The 25,813-nt window shown below is 41.8% G+C and overlaps 1 protein-coding gene across 6 annotated transcripts in view; it reads left to right on the top strand.

The window, feature by feature from the left end:
• Positions 1–25,813, top strand: part of LOC100585613 (cytochrome c oxidase assembly factor 6 homolog) — a 32,836-nt gene that overhangs the window by 4,715 nt on the left and 2,308 nt on the right. Inside the window, exons 1-3 of one of the 6 annotated variants that reach the window (XR_004030068.1) lie at positions 5,913–8,859; positions 9,395–9,554; positions 19,332–19,598. Coding sequence is in view for 5 of the 6 variants with exons in the window: in XM_004088022.3 (XP_004088070.1) it covers positions 8,648–8,859; positions 9,395–9,554; positions 19,332–19,427 (468 nt within the window). In the remaining variant the exon portion in view is untranslated. Of the gene's footprint in view, positions 1–5,912; positions 9,191–9,394; positions 9,555–19,331; positions 19,660–25,813 lie in introns of those variants that run through there. The other 5 variants (XM_004088022.3, XM_030812662.1, XM_003267272.3 and 2 more) reach the window with 5 other exon arrangements.

Raw genomic sequence — 25,813 nt, 5'->3', positions numbered from 1 at the left:
CATGCAAATGGCAGCTGTGTCTTAGGTGTTTCCCATATGTAGCGACAAGGTATTATGTACTATAAGGAATAAATGGGAAATTACCAAACCCCTTCTCTAAGCAGAACTGAGGACAGGGATTTCACATCAAACAGACCATGAAATAAATGGAGAGAGCTAATTTGTATTTATTTATGTGTTTAGTTATTTATATTTATTTATTTATTGAGAGAAAGTCTCGCTCTGTCGCCCAGGCTGGAGTGCAGCGGTGCGATCTCAGCTTACTGCAACCTCCGCCTCCCGGGTTCAAACGATTCTCATGCCTCAGCCTCCCGAGTAGCTGAGATTATAGGTGTGCACCACCACACCCAGTTAATTTTTTGTGTGTTTTAGTAGAGACAGTGTTTCACCATGTTGGCCAGGCTTGTCTCGAACTCCTGACCTCAAATGATCCACCTGCTTCGGCCTCCCAAATTGCTGGGATTACAGGCGTGAGCCACCGTGCCTGGCCACAGAGAGGGCTAATTACAGAACATGTTGTACTGGCTAGGAATACAAAAGCCATCAGGAAAAGGCCCAATGAGTGTGCTCTCCTGTCACTGAAGGCTTCTGGAAGGATATGGGCCATTGCATCAGATTTGGTTACTGAGCAGATTGGAGAAGAGCATCAAAGGTGAGAGCAGAGGTAAGAACCAGCATACATGTGGGAATGAGTGGGTAGGTGCACCGGCCAAGAAGGGGCCTGACCGAAGGAGCAGGGAACAGTCAACAGGCTATGGAAGGCTAGAGTCAGATTGAAGAGACTAGAGACTCCTAATATCAGGTTGAGAAATCAAATAGCTGTTCATCATTTGTGCCCAAGGATGGCTCAGAGCAACGTGATGAAAGTGGCACTTGTGTAAGACTTGTCCAGCAGAGTAGGGCAAGGATGGATGCAAGGGAAAGAATCTGGAGCCTCAGGCCAAGAAGAATCAGGATATGTTATACAAGGACCCAGGTATGGGGGGCTTGAAAGCAACTTGGGGGCCAGGACTATGTCTGGACCACCATGTGGCCCCATATTGGTGGTAGGGACTGTGTAAGTGTCTGTTGAATACATAAATGTTGTGAATTAATTAAGAAGAGTTGAGAGTTGTTTTTAATCAAGGAACAGTAGGCTCTAATGATAGAGAGACCTCCTCACCTCTTTCCCACAAACTCCCATCCTGCACCCTATGTTCCGGGGATAGTAAGCTGTTCACTGTTCTCAAGAGACTGGTTCTGCCCTATCTCTGGACATTCGTATTACTGCTTGCTTTGCCTGAAAGGGAAGGGAAGGGAAGACATTTCTGACTGAATCAAAAAGTGATTTAGAGAACTAAATATAAAGAAGTTTTAGGAATACCTTAATCAATTTCTGCTTTTATTTTCATTTTAATGTATTTAAAAGTATAATACGATGAAAATAATCCATGCCTAAATATGTCTAAATAGGTTTTAATGTTTAAGATAAAAATCTTAGGGCTGGGTGCGGTGGCTCACGTCTGTAATCCCAGCATTTTGGGAAGCTAAGGCAGGTGGATCACTTGAGGTCAGGAGTTCGAGTCCAGTCTGGCCAACAAGGAGAAACCCCATCTCTACTAAAAATACAAAAATTAGCTGGGTGTGGTAGTGGGCACCTGTAATCCCAGCTACCTGGGAGGCTGAGGCATGAGAATAGCTTGAATCCAGGAGGCGGAGGTTGCAGTGAGCCGAGATCATGCCACTGCACTCCAGCCTGGGCAACAGAGCAAGACTCTGTCTCAAAAACAAAAAGAAAAATCCTCGGTAATAAAAAGCATTGTATTGTACTCAATTTGGCAATGTTTTTTCTTTTCTTAGTGGTATATAAAATAATGGTGCAGGCCAGGTGCAGTGACTCATGCCTGTAATCCCAGCACTTTGGGAGGCCGAGGCAGGCGGATCACAAGGTCAGGAGATCGAGACCATCCTGGCTGATATGGTGAAACCCCGTCTGTACTAAAAATTCAAAAAAAAAAATTCAAAAAACCAGAGTACGCTTTCCTTTTTGTCCTTTCATGGTTTCCTCTGGTTGTTGTCATGGTGATTGTCAACTGTCATGGCACTGGTGGGAGAGTCATTTAGCATGGACATTAGACTATAATGAAGTTAGAGATTCTTCAGAGGTCAAGTGAGCTGCCATCTTGGATCCCACCAGCCTGGCGTGGTGATACGTACCTGTAGTCCCAGCTACTCGGGAGGCTGGGCAGGAGAATCGCTTGAACCTGGGAGGCAGAGGTTGCAGTGAGCCGAGATCGGGCCACTGCACTCCAGCCTGGGGGACAGAATGAGACTCTGTCTCAAAAAGAATAATAATAATAATAATAATGGTGCAACTTATGATGAATGCATCTTAGATGAGATGAAACATTATTCTGTTTATAAGACTTCCTTTAAGTCTAAGATAAAGTGACTTCCATAATACAGTAATATTAATAATTAACATTTTCTTTTCTCTTTTTCCTATAACACTTACCTAACATACTACATATACTTTGTTTTTTATGTTTATTGCTTATTGTCTCCCTGCTAAAATGCACATTCCATGAGGGTAGGAATTTTTATCAATATGTTCTCTGATGTCTCCCAAGCCCCTAAAACAGCACATAGTAAGTGCTTTCTCTCTCTCTCTGTCTCTCTCTCTCTCTCTATATATATATATGTATATGTATGTATGTTGAATGAATGAAATTTTTTAATGGGCTAGACACTGTTCTGAGTGCTTTGCATGGCTTGTTTTATTTAACTTTCACGAGAAACCTAAGGTCTATATTACCATCCACATTTTCAGTTGAGGGAAACAATCTATATAAAGATTCAATAATCTGACCAAGGTTGCACAGCTTGACACTGGAGGAAATAGAATTCAAGCATAGTCTGCCTCTGAACACAATACTCTTCTCCATTCCACTGTGCTGTTTCTAATACCACCTGTGTTCCCCGTTTTGCGTTCTCTTGGCAAACTCCTGTTCTGGACACCCATTGCATTGGGTGCCTGCCTCTATCATAGCTCTCATTGCCCTTTATTAGAGGATAATATGGTCCATGTCCTCTACTAGACTGAGCTTCTCAAAGGCTGAGACCTACCTTATTTGTCTTTTTTTTTTTTTTCTTTTTGAGATGGAGTCTCAGTCTGTTGCCCAGGCTGGAGTGCAGTGGCACGATCTCAGCTCACTGCAACCTCCGCCTCCCGGGTTCATGCCATTCTCCTGCCTTAACCTCCCGAGTAGCTGGGACTAAAGGCACCTGCCACCATGCCTGGCTAATTTTTTGTATTTTTAGTAGAGACGGGGTTTCACCCTATTAGCCAGGATGGTCTCAATCTCCTGACCTCGTGATCCACCTGCCTCGGCCTCCCAAAGTGCTGGGATTACAGGCGTGAGCCATTGGCCTCTTATTTGTCTTTATCCCCAAGGCCTACCATGGAGGCTGGCACTGTACAGATGCATAATGTCTGTGAAATGAATTGGCTATGTAAATACAGAGCAGGGAGCATAAAAGAGAATTGGAAGGCTTCTAACGGGAAGACAAAGAACTTGTGGAACTGATGAAAAGGAACAGCTTAAGAAGAGCAGCGCTTCTAGAGAGAAAATATCGAGTCCAGTTCTGAACGTCTTGGAATGATGGAAAGATAAACAAGTGAAGATATCCAGTAGGGATGTGGAACAAGAAAACTGTCACAAAATTTCTTTTAAGGACCAAAACATAGTTTCGCAAGTCTTTGTGACAGAAGTACTAACTGAAACTATCAGAGTGAATCGACCCACCAACTAAAACAACGCAGAGAGACAGAGAGAGGAGAGTGAGAGAGACAGAAAGAGAGAGAGAAATGAAGGGACAGCATCTTGGCATATACCTATAGTTAAGGGGGTTGAGGAAGGCAAGGAGACAGCACAGAGATCTAGAAGAAATTCAGAAGATCGCTGTAGCGACACTGAAGTCAAGGGAATCGTTCTCCGGTTTGTGTCCGTGAGTAGGTGTCTGTGATAACTGCTTTGTAACAGTACAGATTATAAATAAAAGTCTGTGGGCAGCAACAGAAAAACAACACATACATTTTTCAGTGCGACTGGGTCTGTCTGGCCCTGCCCACCAGTGGTTTGGGGATCTACTTCGTTCCGACTAGAGAGCACCCACTCGAAATTTCCTCTGGATGGCAACCCAGCACAACACGTCTTCCACCTCTTCACACTGACTCCTCCTCGCCTCCTCTCTCCTCCAAACATAGGCTGGGTGATTACACCCTCTTTGTGTCAAAACAGCACACTTGAAATCATTTTATGGCACCCACATTCTTCCATTTTAATCTTTAAGATTTTGTAAGGTGAAATGGTCTTTGCAATTGTTATCCTGTGTTAATTTTCTTTTTCTTGTCAACACCTCAAAATTCCTCTCTTCTAGTTTGTTTTTGATCTGTTAGTGAAACCAGCACTTCCCAATTGGCGAACTAGACTTGTTCAGGGGGTAAGGTGGGGAATGTTATTTTAACTCACTGCATCTCTCTGGTAATATGTTCCTTGTCTATCCCTTAAGCTTACCACAGACCACTAGGAATTGCTTAGGTGCACGGTGGCATTTAGCAGTAGAGACCACTAACTTTTGACCTCGAAGAGCACTTAAGATAATAAATTCATTAAAAATTTAGTAATCACACTACAAATATTCTGTATGACCACTATTTTCACCTTTCTGTAAATCAAATTTATTAAACATGACCTTCCTCAGGTCAATTACTCATTTTATTTGTTGAGAAATTGTGAGATACACATTCCTAAGGAAAAGTGAATAAAACATATATGTACAGTTTGTTTAAAGAATAATTACAAAGCAAACACTCAGGTCCATAAATAAAAGATTCTCCACATCCCAGGAGCCCCGCCATGTGCCCCTCCCTGATCATATCTCCTTTCTCACCCTAGAGAGGAACATTTGTGATAACCATTTCTTAGCTTTTCTTTATAATTTTACTACTTATGACTGTATTTTAAACAATATAGTAGAGTTCTGCCCGTTTTGGAACTTTATGTAAGTGGAAACGTTCTGTATTCATTGGTCGTCTCAGTATGGCAATTCACCATGTTATTATAAATAATCATTTGTTTCTCTTTGTTGCTGTATTATATTTCACAGTATGACTATACCGTAATTTATCCATTCTATTGTTGATACAAGTTTGGGTTGCATAATGGTTTCAGCTATTACAAAAATGCACATGTACAGGAAATTCTGTAGAGTTGCTGAGTTACAGTGAATGTGTATCTTCAGTCTTACTAGATAATTCAATCTTACTAGTTAATGCCACACTGTTTTCCCTGATTGTATCGATTTATGCTACCACAGTGTATGAGGATATTCCTTGCTTCTTCCTTAAAACTTGTTTCTGTCAGACGTTTATTTTTTGATCTGGTGGGTATCTAATAGTACTGCATAGTTATTTTCATGTTCCTTTCTATAGTTACTAATGAAAATGTTGGTCCATTCATATATTCCTCATCTGCATTTGGTGCTGTGCCTATTTAAGCTTTTTGCCCATTTTCAAAATGGGCAAGTCTATTTCTTACTGATTTGTGTTATTTGTATATTCTGGGCACTGATTCTTTTTCACTTGCTTCATGGTATTGTTTGGTAAACAAAAGTCCTCTTTTTTTTTTTTTTTTTTTTTTTTTTTTTTTTTTTTTTTAGACAGAGTCTCGCCCTGTCGCCCAGGCTGGAGTGCAATGGCACGATCTCGGTTCACTGCAACCTCTGCCTCCCATGTTCAAGCAATTCTCCTGCATCATCCTCCTGAGTAGCTGGGATTACAGGCACACACCACCACATCCGGCTAATTTTTTGTATCTTTATTAGAGATGGGGTTTCACCATGTTGGCCAGGCTGGTCTCAAACTCCTGACCTCGCGATCTGCCTGCCTCAGCTTCCCAAAGTGCTGGGACTACAGGCATGAGTGACCGCGCCTGGCCACATCATTTGATAATTACTGAGCTTTTCTTTTATGGCTAAAAATTCCTCTTAACCTAAATCATAAAGATTTTTTCTCATATAGGTCCACATAACTTATCTGAAATCCCTGGAGCCAGATATTTGAAATATAGACTATTTTAAATATTAGAAGGGTAGTATGAAACATACAACATATATTGTATAATATTCTCAACAAGAACTGGGACAGTACCCATAATGAAGTATGTTAATATTTCTACAGAAAAACATATGCAGTCACCTAAGTGATAATGTTAATAACAACTATAAAGAGCCACATGTTACTTGAAGTCATATTTTTCACCAAATGAGTTCCAAAGTGTTTGATGTTTCAGAGGTTTGTGGATTTTATAATTAGTACAAAAGTTATGGTAGCCTTATTCAGTAAGAATGGAATTATTTCAAAGTTTGTAGGAACTTACTGGTGGAGCCACGTACCTGGGATTTGTGTGTATGAAGATTCTTCACTACTCTTTCAAATTACTTAATGGTTTCTCTACTTTTGAGTCAGTTACTTGTTTTTCTTGAAATTTGTACAGTCATCTAAATCTTATTTGCACTAAATTGTTTACAAGATTATCTAACTTTTTTGATGTCTATAGTATTTCTAGTTTCCATTCTTGATAAAGATTGTTGACATCCCTCCTTTTATAGCTATTAGATGTTTGCCAATTTTAATTATTTTTTTTCCAAAAAAATCAACTTTTGGTTTCTTTCAACCTATTCTATGCTGTGGTGTGCTAGTGAATTGGCTCCAAACATAAAACAAAATCCTGGCTTGTTTGTTGAGTTCCATAGTGTAAACAGTCCCATCATGGGTGACTTCAAGCTATTTATTTGATGTTATTGATCATGAAGTTGCCAAGAGGTGTGCACAATTGGCTCTCCCATGCCAGTACAGGCTGTCTCTGGTACACCCCTGCTTTTATTTTCCATTTCATTAATTTCTGCGCTTAACATTATTTCTGTCCTTCTATTTTCTTTGTCTTATTTTGCTGTCCTTTTTCTAACTTCTTGAAAAGGGATTTTCAGCTCAAGACTTTTCAGACTCTTCTAATACAGTTACTTATGGCTATAAATGTCCCTCTAAGTGCTGCTTTAGTTTCATCCCACACGTGTTGCTTTTGTATTTTATGGTTCAGTTTAAAATATTTTCTCAATACCAATGACTCTGTCTCTTATTCAGACTTGTTTTTACACTTCTTTATTGATTTCTATCTTAAATGCACTGTAGTAAAAAATGACAATTATTTCAATTTTCAAAATTTGTTGAGTTGCTTTATAACTAAGTATGTGGTTGACTGTGGTGATGTGTCTGCTTTCAAAAAACTGTACATTCTGGTTTTGGTCGTGTTGTTCTGTACATATTAATTGCATTGTTTTTACATCATGTTATTCACGTTTCCTGTATCCTTAATTTTTCTCTTGCTAGTCTTAACAATTAGTGAGAAAGCCCTGTTAAAATTACCCAATATGACCAGGCATTTTTTTCTTTGTAATTCTGTCACTTCACTTTGTTTCATATGTATTTTTCATTAGGTACTTATAAATTTTAAATTTAAAACACATTTCCTTTTTAGACTCAGAAGTCATCTAAGACTCTTTCCTTTCATTCCTTTTATATCTCATCAGTCATATTTAAAAGATATCTATATGTAAACTGACGTCAATAGACATGATGTAAAAGAAGGGGGTGGCTCTGGTAAAGCTAAAGTAACTCCACTATTAGAGAGCATTAACTATGGGGGAAATACTTTCTATATTGCAGAACACATATTTGGTGGTATTTAGCCTCACATCGCCACCCTGAAAAGTCTGCATATATTGATTTGGAGTGGATCAAACTGCACTGGGTGCAAAATTGTAAATTGCGTATCTTATATAAATGTTTTAGAACTAGATGATGGAGCAGATGGAATCTATTAAGAGAACGGGGTGCCAGATGACTGACCATAAACATGCTTTTTAATAAAGATTCTGCTGAGATACTAACTCATATATTTTCTAAAATTTTTATTTCTTGTTAATTTTGTTTCTAAGATATTAACTCATACATTAAAAATAACAACGTCTCAAAACATTTGAAGCAACTCTCTTCATCCCTTTTAAAAATACCTTGCTGTTTCGGGGGTTAAAAAAGCCACAAGCGAGATTAAAACAATACAAATATTTATCTTCCCAACTCCCCTGCCATGGGTTCTGGGACGTCACCGCCTCCTTCTGGGGCCCGTTTCATCCTTTTCTTTTAATCCAAGAAGCGATGGTTTTGTATGCCTGTAGTCCCAGCTACTTGGGAGGCAGGCTGAGGTGGGAGGATCTTTTGGGTCCAGGATTTTGAGGCTGCAGTAAGCCGTGTTCTCACCACTGCACTCAAGACTGGGCGGAAGTGCGAGACCCTGTATCAAAAACAAAACAAAAAACGAGAAGGCATCGCGGCTCTGTAACACTCCGTCCAGCTCTCGCGCACTCTCAGGTGCAAACTTCCACACAAACTCCTCGGCTTGCCTTGTCCCGCGGGACTAACATATCAAGCCTTCCGGGACACACTGTGCGATGCTATATACGTATATACCCTTCTTGCCCTTGAAGGCCGGAAGTCGGCCTTCAGAGAAAAGCGAAACAGGAAGTCCCGCCCTTCTTTGGAAAGTAAATGGTAGCTCGGAAGGGTCAAAAGAGTCCGCGATTTCGCCGCGTGAATTGGTTTTTGCGGTTGGGGAGGTCTACGCTTCTAGAGCTCGAGCCAGCGGGGCGACCCTGCAGTGGCAGGACTCGGCACCGCGCCCTCCACCGCCGGTTGGTGGCCTGCGTGACCCTTTCCTCCCGTCGACATCGAAAGGAAGCCGGACGTGGGCGGGTAGAGAGGTCGGCTTGCTGATGGGTCCGGGTGGGGCGCGCGTGGACTATGGGCCCGGGAGGTCCCTTACTGTCCCCGAGCCGCGGGTTCCTCTTGTGCAAAACGGGGTGGCACTCCAATCGCCTGCTTGGTGATTGTGGCCCCCACACACCTGTTTCTACAGCGCTTAGGTTCGAACAGTAACCCTGTAAGCTAGGCACTGCTGTCCCCGCTTTGCTGGTGGGAAGCGGGCTCGGAGAGAATAAATGAGCTGCCCTAAGAGGCTGGGACAGAGCCACAGTTCTCAGCCGGGCTTTCTGAGCCCACGCTGCCGCCCCAGCAGGGATCAAATCACACAGTGTGAGATAAGCCTCAAGAGCGTGTGGTCTTATGCAGCCACTGAGAACTGATTGGGTTCAGCTGCATCATCAAAATCCCGAAGCATGGTGTTTTTTTTTTTTTTTTTTAGTTTTAAAGGAAGAGGAGATTGACAGTTTTCCTCTTTCCTTACCTTCTCTTCAGAGAAAGTTCATTGTTAATCTCAAATGTTATTTTGGCCAACAGCTTCATCGCAGTAGGAATGGCAGCCCCATCTATGAAGGAAAGACAGGTCTGCTGGGGGGCCCGGGATGAGTACTGGAAGTGTTTAGATGAGAACTTAGAGGATGCTTCTCAATGCAAGAAGTTAAGAAGCTCTTTCGAATCAAGTTGTCCCCAACAGTGGGTAAGTCACACTTTGATGTGTTTCTCTTCCCCGTTAAGATACATCGAGCATATTATACTGTGAGTGGTAGGCTGACATGAAGCACTCTCTGAGGCATGTCAATTAACAGTTTCTCTGAGGCGCACAGAAAACCTTGCCTGGTAATCCAACCTTATTTGATGCACTTACATCAGGTAGATCTTTGGAGAATGTCAACTGACACATTAAAGAACATCGAAAAACACAACAGACATATGAACAATAACCAAAAAATTCCAGTTCATTTCACTGGTAGACTTTTCCAGGATCTTCTGAAGGGGTAGTATTTAATCTTGGGCAGGAGTTGGCAAAATTATTGACCTAGAGCTACTATCAGAAATAAAGCATTCCCAGTTGTTTACCCAAAATCCTATAAGTCATCATATACCCAAAATATAAAGAAAGGAGTTTGGTAAGCAGAAGAAAGAAAAGGTTCATATGGTGGATTCTGTCTCCCTGACAGGCATTCAAGCGCTGTATCCCCTGTCCTTAGTACAAGGGGGAATTGGAAAGGGGACTATTACTGAGGTTAGTAAGTGGCCGTGTGTGCTAACTGCTTGACATTTTCATCTTCACCAATATCTGTTAAGATAGGTGTTGTTGGCTGGGTGCGGTGGCTCACGCCTGTAATCCCAGCACTTTGGGGAGGCCGAGGCGGGCAGATCACAAAGTCAGGAGTTCAAGACCAGCCTGGTCAACATAGTGAAACTCCATCTCTACTAAAAATACAAAAAAAAAAAAAAAAAAAATAGCTGGGCATGGTGGCACATGCCTGTAATCCCAGCTACTCAGGAGGCTGAGGCAGGAGAATTGCTTGAACCAGGGCCCGCGAGGTGGAGGTTGCAGTGAGCCAAGATCACGCCACTGCATTCCAGCCTGGGCCACAGAGCGAGATGTTGTTATTCTCTATCTCCAGAGGAGGCAACTGAAGCTCAGAGCATTGAAGTAACTCGCTTGTTATTACTCAGCAAGTGGCAAAACTGTAATTTTAAGGCAGGCCTAACTAGCTGGTGTGGGATTTGAACTTGGATTTGTCTGTGCTTTTTCACTGTCTTATGCTGCTCCAAAATATACCATGTAGTTGGAAAACAGATAATTTTAGAGTTGAAGTGGTTTTAGGGGTTTTACCCTCTCATACCTCAAACCTTTAAGAGGCTTTGAAGGAGGCCACAAGAAGGCTGTGATGCAGGGAGGGGGTCATATTGGTGGCTGAGCTGGGGATGAATGCAGTGAACAGAAATTATTTTTCTTTCTTTAATTTTTAGAGACAGGTTCTCAATCTGTCACCCTGGCTTGAGTGCAGTGTCATGATCATAGCTCACTGCAGCCTTGACCTCCTGGCCTCAAGCAATCTCCCGTCTAAACCTCCTGAGAAGCTGGCACTATAGGCATCTGCCACCATGCCTGGCTAATTTTTAAAAATATTTTGTAAAGACAGGATCTTACTATGTTGCCCAGGCTGGTCTCCAACTCCTGGGCTCAAGTGATCTTCCCAGCTCGACCTCCCAAAGCACTGGGATTAACAGGCATGAGTCACCATGTCTGGCCAGACATTGCTTTAGATGAACTCTTCATTCGTAAAACCAGCCTGATACAACCTATCTCATGGGATTGTTATGACAACAAAATGCATAACTTGACGTGTAAACTGAAAATGATCAATGTGGGACTCTATGACTGAATTAGATAATGATTCTAGCAGAAAATATTATACATCTGTAGTTTTCCCATTAGACAGATGCATTGAGTGGAACTCCAGGTTTAAGGAGTTCCCCTTCTATCCCATTTTTATCCTCTCTCTCCTCCTGCAACCCACTGCTTTTTCTCCAGCCTGATGGCTCCCACTCCCACACTTCCGGGGCAGCTTCCAGTCTGTGTGTCAGAAAGGGTTTTTACAGCCAGCCATTTGGTTCTTGATTGTACGTCTCTCCCACTCAAGCAGACTGGGTGCCGTCCTCTGAGGCCCCAACCTCTCTCCAGGTCACTGCGTCCTAGTCACCGCTAACATGAATTGAGTACATCCTCTATACTGTACACTGTACACACTTGAAATGTGTCATCTGTCTTATCCCTCGTGGAACTCTCTTAGCGGTGTTATAGGTAAGGGCACGTTGACATGAAGTCACTTGTAGTCACAGAGCCTGGATTCGAACTCAGTAGTCTGATTCCAGACCCCACATACTTCTTCCTGTGCCTACCGTGCAAGAAAAGGATCCATGAAAATAGCTTGCACAAGTCTCATGTTGTTCTAGAAACTGAGTTATAATTCAAGTCTACTTGAATACAAAAGCCCTGTCTCCTTGGGTCCCTTTATAGTTCTCTCACCCAGTTTCTTCATTTATGTCTAGCAGCCACCGCTCTTTGGAATGCCTTTCTGTGAGTCTGTTCAATGCCCGTGTTCATTAGAGCTCCCTTCTCTGCTACTCACTCGTCCAAGGCAATCCTGTTTACAGCCATGGCTTGAAGTCCCAGCTTATGTGTTGATGCCTATCTTAGCCCAGGCTGTCATAACAAAATACCTTACGGAAATTTATTTCTCACAGTGTTGGAGGCTGGAGGTCCGAGATCAGCATGCCAGCATGGTCAGTTTGTGATGAGGGCCCTCCTCCTGGCTTGTAGACAGCTACCTTCTTGCTGTGTTCCCACCCAGCAGAGAGAGAGAGAGAGAGAGAGGTCCAGTCTCTTTCTCCTCTTTTTTTTTTTTTGAGACAAGAGTCTCACTCTGTCACCCAGGCTGGAGTGCAGTGGTGTGATCTCAGCTCACTGCAACCTCTGCTGCCCAGGTTCAAGCAGTTCTCCTGTCTCAGCCTCCTGAGTAGCTGGGATTACAGGTGCCCACCATCACACCCGGTTACTTTTTGTAGTTTTAGTAGAGATGGGGTTTCACCATCTTGGCCAGGCTGGTCTTGAACTCCTGACCTCTTGTTCCACACGCCTCGGCCTCCCAAAGTGCTGGGATTACAGGCGTGAGCCACTGCACCCGGCTCTTCCTCTTCTTATAAGGACATTAATCCCATCAGGTTAGCAGGGCCCACACTCATGACCTCATCTAAACCTAATCACCTCCTATAGGCCCCACCTTCAAATGCCATCACACTGGGGTTAAGGCTTCAACATGTGCATTTGGGAGGGGCATGAGCCTTCAGGCCATACAATGCCCAAAGGTGTGTCTCCAGCCTGGCCCTTTCTCCAGCTCCAGAACTGCCTTTCCAGCCACCTGTTAGCTTCCTAGTTGGAGATTCATGAGGACCAACCTTGATGTCTGCACATGCAAGAGTGAGCTCTTCCCCATCCTGCACCCAGTGGGCCTCTCCTCCCCTGCTTCCAGCTTCAGTGAAAGACACCAGCATCAACTTAGGACCTGGGACCTGCGTGTCAGCCTTGACTGAATTATTGGAGTGTTCTCGGGAGGGAGACTAGATAAGTTAGGGTCGTGAGCTCAGCTGCTGTCCAGCTTCAGTCTGATCCTTCTGGAAGCTCTGGAGTGTAAATTGCACCATAATTCATGGCATTTGTGCCTGCCAGTCATTGGCATTGGCTGAGGGGCAGGTCTCTGGAGAAGGGGGCAGGCATCTGGTGTTAGCCACTTCCCAGTGCAGTGGGGAGTGGGTACATGGGTCTGCAGAGGGAATCTGGACAGAGGCCCAATAGTGGCCATTACCCTACCTGTCCAGTTGCAGGCAGCATGAAGCCACCACAGCACCCCCACATGGGGTGTGTACCTATAAAACTCACCCGTAGAACCGCAGAGCTGAGTGCAAGCTCTCTGTAGCCAGTCTTGCTGCCAGGAGGTAAGGGAGAGGAATGACTGTGTCCATCATCAGTTAAAGCACTTGTGTTGTCCAGGGAAGGAGTGTTACAGTTAGTGGATCTAGAGTGGAGACTCAGTGTTCCCCTTCTGACAAGAAAAGTAACACAGTCACGTGTTTTGTAAAAAGCGTATTTATTAAAGAAAAGTTCAAGAACACATAACCTGCCCATTTTAATGAAATGATACAGAAAAAAATCTCCCAAATATAGATGATGGCCCTACTTCAGCTCCACAGTCATTTTTTTGGTCCATATCCTGTTCATTTATTCATTCCACAAATATTTATTGAGCACCTCCTATGTGCCATAGGAAAATACAGCAAGGAAAAATAGACAAAGTGCTCAGCCCTCATGTAGCATACATTCTAGTATGGGGAGAGAGACAAGTAGTACAATTAAAAGGATGTTATATGGTGATAAGTGATAGGATGAAAAATCAAACAAGGGTACAAGTTTAAGTAGGATGGTCAAGAAAGGCTTTATTTATACAGAAACTATTTTCACAAAGCTATGAAAAAAGTTAGGGAACAGATAGGCAGATACCTGGTGAAGCGGATTGCAGGCAGAGAGAATGAAACAGCCAGAAACCTGCACTGATGGACCAGTCGCAGTGTCTCATGCCTGTAATCCCAGCACTTTGGGAGGCCGAGGTGGGCAGATCACCTGAGGTCAGGATTTGAGACCAGCCTGGCCAACACAGCAAAACCCAGTCTCTACTAAAAATACAAAAATTAGCTGGGTGTGATGGTGGGCACCTGTAATCCCAGCTATTTGGGAGGCTGAGGCAGGAGAATTGCTTGAACCCGGGAGGTGGAGGTTCCAGTAAGCTGAGATCATGCCACTGCACTCCAGCCTGGGTGATAGAGCAAGACTCTTTTTTTTTTTTTTTTGAAAAACAAACAAAACAGCAACAAAACCCTGCACCAACCAATGTGTTTAAGGGACAGTAAGAAGAAAATAGCAAAAGTTAGAGCCAAGAGACAGGAGGCCAGGGAGGTACTTTTTTTAATTTTTTTTTTTTTTTTTTTTTTTTTTTGAGACAGTCTCACTCTGTTGCCCAGGCTGGAGTGCAGTGGTGTGATCTTTGCCATGTTGCCCAGGCTGGTCTTGAACTCCTGGACTCAAGCGATCTGCCCATCTCGGCCTCCCAAAGTGCTGGGATTATAGGTGTGAGCCACTGTGCCCGGCCATGGTTGGTACTTTTAGTAATACAGGAAGCTATTGGACAGCTTTGGGTTTAGGAGTAAGGAGGGAAGTGAATCAGTGGAAAGGTGGTGGGACTGGTGGGCTGTTGGCATTAAGTCCAAGAGGGACTGTTCAGAGGTAGGGGTTGGAGAATGGGATTCTCACAATTGGAATTATGGAAGGGTTCTATTTGTTATGAGGACAAGATTTAAGCTTTGATCTTGGGAGTAAGGTAGGTTGGAGGATGAGATCATTGAAGAGTCAAGGAACTGAGAGGCCATGGTATTGAAAAGATCAGTATGTGGACACTGAAATTACCCGCGAGTTGTGACCTGAGTATTGTTGGAGAAAATGATGGGGTATTAGTCCATTTTCATACTGCTATAAAGAACTGCCTGAGACTGGTTAATTTATAAAGGAAAGAAGTTTAATTTACTCACAGTTCAGCATGGCTGGGGAGGCCTCAGGAAACTTAGAATCGTGGCGGAAGGCGAAGGGGAAGCAAGGCACCTTCTTCACAAGGCGGCAGGAAGGAGAAGTGCCAAACAAAAGGGGAAGAGCCCCTTATAAAACCATCTGATCTTATGAGAACTCACTCACTATCACAAGAACAGTGTGGGAGAAACTACCTCAGTGATTTAGTTACCTTCACCTGGTCTCTCCCTTGACAAGTGGCGATTATGGGGATTACAATTCAAGATGAGATTTGGGTGGGGACACAAAGCCTAACCATATCAGATGGTGACCTGCAAAGTTGTAGATGACTGTAACAAAGAAGGGAAGCAGGTAGTATAGTAAATTATTCCCATTGACTTCTGCAGCATTTGACAGTGATAGCCCCTTTCCCATTTGCACCCATTTTCTTCTGCACCACTGTTCTTAAGTCCATAACTGAGTTATTTCTCAGCCTGCCCTTCACTATCAGTTCTTTGCTGCCTGTTCACCTGTTCTCTCCTTTCAAGTATTACCTTGTCAAAGTCCTACCCAATTGCCATAGAATAAAAGCTGAAAAGTTTTTCCAGAGATATGTATGCATAAGGGTGGGGAGGCACACGGGAGGGCAAGTAAATGGAAATATCTTTTGAGTGCATTCTGAATGAGATGCTTTGTTTTTGTTGCCTTTAATTTTCATTCAGTCTTGTGAGATACTGTTGTATCTGCTTTGTACAATAGGAACTAAGGCTCAGAAAGGTAAAATAATTTGTCTTAGACCAGCCAACCAGTAAAGTAGTAGAGAGAGGATTTGAATGTCTATGCTTTCAAAATTTGGATCTTTTACTTAGCTGATATGACCGCCATGAAATAAAGATAAAAATAGTACCACCAAATTGGGATTTAGAATGAGCAGTTCTATCCAAAAACACCAAAAATACATGCTTATTACAAAATAAATGTGCCATACAACTAATATGCTAGCTGTTACCAAAACAAATTAGTTCTCTCTAGTACTCACATATCTGTTTTATAGCACTCATCAGTATGATGTGTATAATGGTCCTATTGAAAGTTTTTTTTTTTTTTTTTTTTTTTTTTGAGACGGAGTCTCGCTCTGTCACCCAGGCTGGAGTGCAGTGGCGCGATCTCAGCTCACTGCAAGCTCTGCCTCCCGGGTTCACGCCATTCTCCTGCCTCAGCCTCTCCAAGTAGCTGGGACTACAGGCGCCCGCCACCACGCCCAGCTAATTTTTTTATATTTTTAGTAGAGACGGGGTTTCACCGTGGTCTCGATCTCCTGACCTCATGATCCGCCCACCTCGGCCTCCCAAAGTGCTGGGATTACAGGCGTGAGCCAGCACTCCCAAGGAGGGTGGATCACCTGAGGTCAGGAGTTCGAGACCAGCCTGGCCAACATGGCGAAACCCCATCTCTACTAAAAATACGAAAATTAGCTGGGCATGGTGGCACGTGCCTGTAGTCCCAGCTACTCGGGAGGCTGAGGCAGGAGAATCACTGGAACCTGGTAGGCAGAGGTTGCAGTGAGCCAAGATCATGCCACTGCACTCCAGCTTGGGTGACAGAGTGAGACTCTGTCTCAAAAAATAAAAGGCTCCTATTGTTCCTCATTTAGGAGCAGGGATCAGGCCTATCATTCTAGCATCATCTAACAAAGTTCCACAAACAGAGCAACCAGATATGCAAGATCTGTGATCTTAATATCAAATTCACATATTGTCTTTTTTCTATAAAACTTTGAAATGTCTTAGAAATCTCAGTATTTTGGCATTCACACTACTGTCCTGGGCCTTATTCAGTGGTTTAAGAGACTGCTCGCTTATGTGTGTACAGTATTTCTCAGTGAATCCTTGTTGATTCATTAGCCTTTTAGAGAAAGGACCATGTGTTGAGGGTTTAGGTTGTTAGTTGAAAGAGAAGGTGAGGGCTAGGGAGGAGAGCTTTCCAGGCAGAATGTGGTAATATGCAAAGGCATGGAATCAAGACGCACAGGAAATGAGCATGGGGTAGCTCTGTAGGACAGACAGTTCAGGGACTGCTGGTAAATTCAGAGAGGATGGACAGATGGGCAGGGATGAAGCCATCAGTGGCCTTGTTTGTCTTACAAACCTTAAAGGCAATATGGATACCTTGAAAGATCTTCAAACAAGCAAGTGACCTGATCAAATTTGGGTTTCAGAAAGATTATACTCTGGCAGCCTGGGACAGGTGAATTAAGGATGGTTGAGCCTAGAAATAGAGAAGCCAGTGAAAGAGCTGTTACAACAACCCAAGTGAGAAATGATGAGGGTTTGTGCTGTGGCAGTGAAGGGGGAAATGAGATCTAAGTGTCTAGGTGGATGTGATGCGTTCATTGAAATAGGTATTAGAGGAGAAACATGTTTGGAGAGGAGCAAAGTTCTGGACAAGTTGGGACTGCAGTGTCAGTAGGACATCTAAATGAGTTAGACAGTTGGAGATGTGACAGGAGATGCAAACATCTATTAATTTGTCACAAAAATGTTAAGGGCATTGTCCACTTCTTCCTTTGGTATCCTTATATAACATCCATCCTAACCCAATCAGCCTGAGACCACCAGGGATGAATCTATAGTCTGATTTGTGAATGCTTGTAACCAGGAAGACCACACACCAGAGAACTGTGGGCATCTCACCAACAAAGAAAAAGAGTTGTTAGAAGTTTAGGGGAAGAATGGAGTTTAGGTAAAATTTAAATGAAATGTGTTTTGACAACCTCAGTACAAAGCATAGGTGTCGTCGTCAGCTCTGGATTGAAAAGTGGACCAGGGTTTTCTTTCTTTGAAGTTAAAAGATTGAGTGTCATGTTCATGTTGAGAAATGTTATTTGACATCCTGAAGCTGGGTTGGAGATCAAGGCTGCTTCTGTGTCAGGGCGCCTTAGATCTTCTAGACAAAAGTGGGATGTTTCCTTCTTACAGATAAGGCTTCAAACAGCAAATTTCTGGTAGTTGATGATTTTGGAGAACAAGATTTCCCAGTGAATAAGAAAGCAGTAGTCACTCAGATAACGGATCTATTAGCACACTCCGTGGCCGTAGTATACCCTCGGGAGACATGTTTCCTTTCAGCTGACTTTGTGCGTGTCTGTTATCCCAGCTTGATTGATACAGCACAGGGCAGATTTTTACATTTGCAGTCCAAGCTAATTTTTACTTACAAGCACCACTGAAATATTTAAGAATTAAATCCTAAGAAAGGCTTTTAACAAAAGAACTAGTGTTTTCTAGTCTGACAATGAAGATGAATTTAGAGTTGATAAGAAAAATGGTCCAGGCTCGGTGTGGTAGCTCACGCCTGTAATCCCAGCACTTTGGGAGGCCGAGGCAGGTGGATCACTTGAGGTCAGGAGTTCGAGACCAGCCTGGCCAAGATGGCAAAACCCCATCACTACTAAAAATACAAAAAAAGTAGCTGGGCATGGTAGCAGGTGCCTGTAATTGCAGCTACTTGGGAGGCTGAGGCCAGAGAATAGCTTGAACCGGGGAGGCGGAGGTTGCAGTGAGCCAAGATTGCTCCACTGCACTCCAGCCTGGGTGACAGAGACTCTCTGTCAAGAAAGAAAGAGAGAGAGAAGGGAGGGAGAGAGAGAGAAGGGAGGGAGGGAGGGAGAGAGAGAGAAGGGAGGGAGGGAGGGAAGGGAAGGGAAGGAGGGAAAGGAAGGGAAGGGAAGAAAGAAAAATGGTCCAATGTGTTCTCATTTGGAGCCTTCTGACCTACCTGAGAGCTCTGTGGACTCTGAACTCGCCAGCAAGCCTGACCTGTGTGCACATGGGTCCATTTCTTGAGAAGGTTCCTGAGTTATTCAAATTCTCAACACGGTCTATAATCCAAAAAGGATTAGGATTCACTGGTCTGTACTCTCCTCAGAGACTTATTCATCAAATGCCTCAATTCAAAATGGTTCTAGACAATGAGAACACATGGACACAGGAAGGGGAACATCACACACCGGGGCCTGTTGTGGGGTTGGGGGAGGGATAGCATTAGGAGATATACCTAATGTTAAATGACGAGTTACTGGGTGCAGCACACCAACACGGCACATGTATACATATGTAACTAACCTGCACGTTGTGCACATGTACCCTAAAACTTAAAGTATAATAAAAAAAAAAAAGAAAAAAGAAAAACATCATTCATAGTTACAGCTGACACACACACACACACAAAAATGGTTCTAAAATATAAATCACTTAAATTTATGTTGAATGTTACATTTAAATCTGTGCTTTTGCTTATCTACGCCGCATAACTTGCCCTTATTTCAAATCCTTTTTTTTTTTCCAACAGATAAAATATTTCGATAAAAGAAGAGACTACTTAAAATTCAAAGAAAAATTTGAAGCAGGACAATTTGAGCCTTCAAAAACAACTGCAAAATCCTAGGCTGTTCATAAAGATTGAAAGTATTCTTTCTGGACATTAAAAAAGCTCCACTGACTATGGGACAGTAATAGTTTGAATCATAGTGAACATCAATACTTGTTCCCTATATACAACACTTGATAATTAAGATGATCAAGAACCAGAAGATCTGTGAAGAAACGAAATAAAATGGTATTTAGTAAGAAATCTCTATTTTAAGAAAAAAAGTAAAACCTGTTATAAACAACATGCACTTTGTTTTGTTTTTAATTAGAGGATGGGTCGTAGGCAGATAAAATTTATAATATACATAGAAGTGAAATAAATGGGAGTTAGCATTTTAATACAGGCAAGAGCTATTACAACAACCCAAGTGAGAAATGATGAGGGTTTGTGGAAGGTTTATAAGGAAGAAGGGTGAACTTAAAATATACAAGTAAAATAATAAAAGCCATCTATAAAAATGCCCATAGCTAATATCACACTTAATGTTGGGACAGTAACTGGATGTCTAGCTAGTCCAGTGAGACAAAAAAGAAAAAGCATACACACTGGGAAGGAAGAAAGAAAACTAGCTCTACTCACATGTAATACTATCTTATAGAATGTACCAATGGATGCACAAAAAGAGCTCCTAGAACTGTAAGTCAATCATAGAAAGGTTGCAGGAAACAAGGTCAATATACACAAGGAAAATTATATTCCTATATACCAGCAATAAACAATTGGAATTTAAAACTTAAAAATGCCATTTGTGAATAGCACCAAAAAAAATTAAAGGAATACTTACTTAGGTATAAATCTAATAATATACGGAGGCCTCTATGCTGAGAACTAGAAAACGCTTGGAAGCAGATGACGTCAGATTAAATGGAGCGGTATACAGCTGGCCCTCTGTGGGTTCTGCATCCACGGATTCAACCCCGAACAGAAAACATTTGGGAAAAGGAAAAACAAAAGAGTAAAAATAATAAAAATTTAAAAATCCAGTGTAACACCTGTTTACATTGTATTAGGTATTATAAGTAATCGAGATGATTTAAAGTATAGGCATACCTCAAAGATATTGCAGGTTTGGTTACAGACCGCCGCGTTAAAGTGAATATCACAATAGAGTGGGTTACACAAATGTTTTGGTTTTCCAGTACACATAAAAGTTACGTTTATACTGTTGTCTAGTTAAGTGTGCAATAGCATTATGTCTACTCACTGTATATACCTTAATTTTAAAATACTTTATTACTAAGAAATGCTGAAGATGCTCTGAGTCGTCAGCGAGTTGTCATCCTTTTGCTGGTAGACAGTCTTGCCTCGATGTTGATGGCTGCGGACTGATGAAGGTGGGGGGTGGTTGCTGAAGTTTGGGGTGGCTGTGGCAATTTCTTAAGACAATTAAGTTTGCTGTATTGATTGACTCTTCATTTTACAAAAGATTTCTCTGTAGCGTGCAATGCTGTTTGATAGTATTTTACCTGTAGTAGAACTACTTCCAAAATTGGAATCAATCCTCTTAAACCCTGCTGCTGCTTTATCACCTGAGTTTATGTCATATTCTAAATGCTTTGTTATTTCAACAGTATTCACAGCATCTTCACCAGGAATAGATTCCATCTCAAGAAATCATTTTCTTTGCTCATCCTTAAGAAGCAACTTATCCATTCAAGATCATGAGATTGCAGCAATTGTCACATCAGGCTTTTTTTTTTTTTTTTTTTTTTGAGACAGGGTCTCACTCTGTCACTCAGGCTGGAGTGCAATGGTGCGATCTCAGCTCACTGCAACCTCTGCTTCCCAGGTTCAAACGATTCTCCCACCACAGCCTCCCGAGTAGCTGGGACTATAGAGGCGTACCACACCTGGCTAATTTTTGTATTTTTTGGTAGAGATGGGGTTTCACCATGTTGGCCAGGCTGGTCTCAAACTCCTCACCTCAAGTGATCTGCCCACTTCGGCCTCCCAATGCTAGGATTACAGGCGTGAGCCACCGCGCCCGGCCAGGCTTCACTTCTAATTCTAGTTCTCTTGTTACTTCTACCACATCTGCAGTTCCTTCCTCCAACCTGAAGTCACCTGCTGCATTATTAGTCCCTAACAAGTTGCCTGTCCTTTAAAACTTTGAAGCCAGGCATTGACTTCTCCTCTGTAGCTCTGAAAGTCCTAGATGGCATCCTCTTCCAAAGGAAGGCTGTTTCATCGACATTAAAAATCTGTGTAGTGTAGCCACCTTCATCAGTGATCTTGGCTAGATCTGGATGATTTGCTGCAGCTTCTGCATGAGCACTTGCTTCTTCACCTTGCTCTTTTTTTGGAGATAGCTTCTTTCCTCACGCTTCATTAACCAATGTCTGCTACCTTTACGGTTTTCTGCTGTAGCTTCCTTACCTCTCAGCCTTTATAAAATTGAAGACAACTAGGGCTTTGCTCTGGATAAGGCTTTGGCTTAAGGGAATATTGTGGCTGGTTTGATCGTCTATCCAGAAAACTCAAACTTTCTCCATATCAGCAAAAGACTTTCACTTTCTTACTTATGTGTTCACTGGGGTCGCACATTTAATTTCAAGAACTCTTCCTTTGCATTCACAACTTGGCTAAGCATTTGGTGCATGAGGCCTAGCTTTTGGCCTGTGTCAGCTTTTGACATGGCTTCCTCACTAAGCTCTTTCATTTCTAGCTTTTGATTTAAAGCGAGAGATGTGCCACTTTTCCTTTCACTTGAACACTTTAGAGGCCATCAATAGTGTTATCAACTGGCCTAATTTCAATATTGTTGTCTCAGGGAATAGGGAGGCCTGAGGAGAAAGAGAGAGAGGGCAGCCAGTGAGAGGAGCAGTCAGAACACACTGTTTTTTGTTTTTTGTTTTGAGACAAGTCTTGCTCTGTCACCAGGCTGCAGTGCAGTGGCATGATCTCAGCTCACTGCAACCTCTGCCGCCTGGGTTCAAGCGATTCTCCTGCCTCAGCTTCCTGAGTAGCTGGGACTACAGGCGCGTGGCCACCATGCCCAGTTAATTTTTGTATTTTTAGTAGAGATGGGGTTTCACCACGTTGGCCAGACTGGTCTCAAACTCCTGGCCTCACGGGATCTGCCTGCCCCAGCCTCCCAAAGTGCTGGGATTACAGGAGTGAGCTACCACACCTGGCCAGAACACACACATTTATCAGTTAAGTTCACCATCTTATATGGGTGCAGTTTGTGGCACCCCAAAGCAATTATAAAAGTAACATCAAAGATCACTGATCACAGATCACCATAACAGGTAAAGCAATGAAAACATTTGAAATACTGTGAGAATTAGCAAAACTAACAGAGAGACACATGCTGTTGGGAAAATAGCACAGATAGATTTGCTTGACACAAGGTTGCCACAAACCTTCAATTTGTAAAAAATGCATTATCTGTGAAGCACAATAAATCAAGTGCAATAAAATGAGGTATGCCTGTATAATGGAGGGTATGTATAGATTATATGCAAATACTATACCATTTTATATAAGAAACTTGAGCATCTGCAGATTTTGGTATCTGCAGAGGGTCTTGGAGCCAATCCATCATGGATACTGAGGGACAACTGTACTGTGTTCATGGATTAAAAGACTCACTATTGTCCCCATCAAAAAGTGGGGGAAGGACATGAACAGACACTTCTCAAAAGAAGACATTTATGCAGCCAAAAAACACATGAAAAAATGCTCATCATCACTGGCCATCAGAGAAATGCAAATCAAAACCACAATGAAATACCATCTCACACCAGTTAGAATGGCCATCATTAAAAAGTCAGGAAACAACAGGTGCTGGAGAGGATGTGGAGAAATAGGAACACTTTTACACTGTTGGTGGGACTGTAAACTAGTTCAACCATTGTGGAAGTCAGTGTGGCGATTCCTCAGGGATCTAGAGCTAGAAATACTGTTTGACCCAGCCATCCCATTACTGGGTATATACCCAAAGGACTATAAATCATGCTGCTATAAAGACACATGCACACATATGTTTATTGCGGCACTATTCACAATAGCAAAGAGTTGGAACCAACCCAAATGTCCAACAACGATAGACTGGATTAGGAAAATGTGGCACATATACACCATGGAATACTATGCAGCCATAAAAAATGATGAATTCATGTCCTTTGTAGGGACATGGATGAAACTGGAAAACATCATTCTCAGTAAACTATCACAAGGACAAAAAAGCAAACACCGCATGTTCTCACTCATAGGTGGGAATTGAACAATGAGAACTCATGGACACAGGAAGGGGAACATCACACTCCGGGGACTGTTGTGGGGTGGGGGGACGGGGGAAGGGACAGCATTAGGAGATATACCTAATGCTAAATGATGAGTTAATGGGTGCAGCAAAACAACATGGCACATGGATACGTATGTAACAAACCTGCACATTGTGCACATGTACCCTAAAACCTAAAGTATAATTAAAAAAAAAAATTAAAAAAAAAAGACTCACTATTGTTAAGATATGGTTAAATTCTCTCCAATTTGATCTATAGGTTCAATACAACCCCAGTCAAAATCTCAATAAGCTTTTTTGTAGATATTGACAAGCTGATTCTAAAATTTATATGGAAAAGTGAAGGAACTAAAATAAATTCTAAAAGGAAGAACAAAGTTGGAGGATTCACATTACTTGATTTCAAGACATATTTGAAAGGTACAGTAATCAACACAGTATGGTATGGGCAAAACGAAAGATATAGTTTAATGGAACAATAGACCCATACAATAGTCAACTGTGTTTGGACAGAAGTACAAAGGCATTTCAACAGAGAAAGGATAATCTTTTCAACAAATAGGGCTAGAAAAATTGGATATCCAAACACACCAAAAAAATAAACTTCAACATCCTCATGCTTGGTACAAAAATTAACTCAAAATGGATCATAGAGCTAAATGTAAAATGTAAAACTATAAAACTTGTAGAAGAAAATATGAGGAAATTCTGCATGATCTTGTGTTTGGAAATGAATTTTCAGATAAAGCATCAAAAGCAAAATCCATACAAGTAAAAGCTAAATTGGACTTTATCAAAATTAAAAACTTTTGCTCTGTGAAAGATACTCTTAAAATAATGAAGATAAATTACATATTGAGAGACAATGTTTGCAAATCATATATTTTATGAGGAACTTGCATCCAGAACAAATAATATATTTTATGAGGAACTTGCATCCAGAATAAATCTTGTAATTCTCAAAATAAGAAAAACAATCCAGTTTAAAAAATAAGATTTTATACATACTTTTCAGAAGGTATACTTTGAAAAGTATATGAAAAGATGCTCTGTGTTATTAAACATTAGAGTAATGCAAATTAATACCACAATGATATAATCAATACACACCTATTAGAGTGGCTTAAATTAAAAAGTTGGCAACACCAAGTGCTGCCGAGGATGCAGAGCAACAGTCATTCACTGCTGCTGGATATGCAAAAAACAAAGCCCCTTTGGAAAACAGCTTTTTTACAGAGTTAAACATACACTTACCTTATGACCCAGTAATCACACTCCTAGATATTTCACCGAATGAATTGAAAATAAAACCTGTATATGAATATTTATTCAACGCAGCTTTATTCATAATCACCAAAACCTTGAAACAACCCAGATGCCTACAACAGAGTAATGGATAAACTGTGATAACATCTATGCAATGGGATACTACTCAGCGATAAGGAAAAATGGACTTCTGACTCACACAACATAGATGAGCTTTAAGTGCACTTTCTTAGGTGAAGAAGCCAGATCCAAAAGGCTACATATTATATGCTGCCACTTATAAGATTCTGGAAAAGGTGAAACTAAGAATAGAGAACGGATCAGTGGTTACCAATGGTTGGGATGAGGAAAGGGGTTGACTATGAAGGGGTTACCCAAGTAAACTTTGGGTGACAAAACTATGGCACTGTGGTGACAGATTCATGAGTTCACACTTGTCAAAACCCAGACTGTGCACTATAATGACCTGAATGCACAAATAAAATCAACCAGGATATTGGGGGAATTACAATATGGAATGCAGGTGGTGATGAATCTAGTTGTATTATAAAATATATGACATAACCCTTTTCAAAGAGGTGGGTAAGAAAGGGACTGACCTAGGTAACTGGAAAATGGTGTTTTGACCAGATACTTTAAGGCTACGGACAAAAAGAACTGTACACAGTTGCTAAATCTGCAATTCTGAAACTGCGTTTATATTAGAATTGAACAAATAAGTAAATATAGATAATGAAAACCAGGTCTAGGTCAGAAAAAGCAGTTAAAAGCAAGAGGTGAATGTTAGAATGAATCCTGTGGTGCTGGATTGTGTCAGAGATGTCAGTACGAAGTCACGTTTATGTTCACCTATCTAGACTGATAAAGGCAGAAACATCTATAGATA

The sequence above is a fragment of the Nomascus leucogenys genome, chromosome 5 (assembly GCF_006542625.1).
Source record: "Nomascus leucogenys isolate Asia chromosome 5, Asia_NLE_v1, whole genome shotgun sequence".
In the NCBI taxonomy this organism is placed as follows: Eukaryota; Metazoa; Chordata; class Mammalia; order Primates; family Hylobatidae; genus Nomascus; species Nomascus leucogenys.
This window is presented reverse-complemented; position numbering and strand designations above follow the sequence as displayed.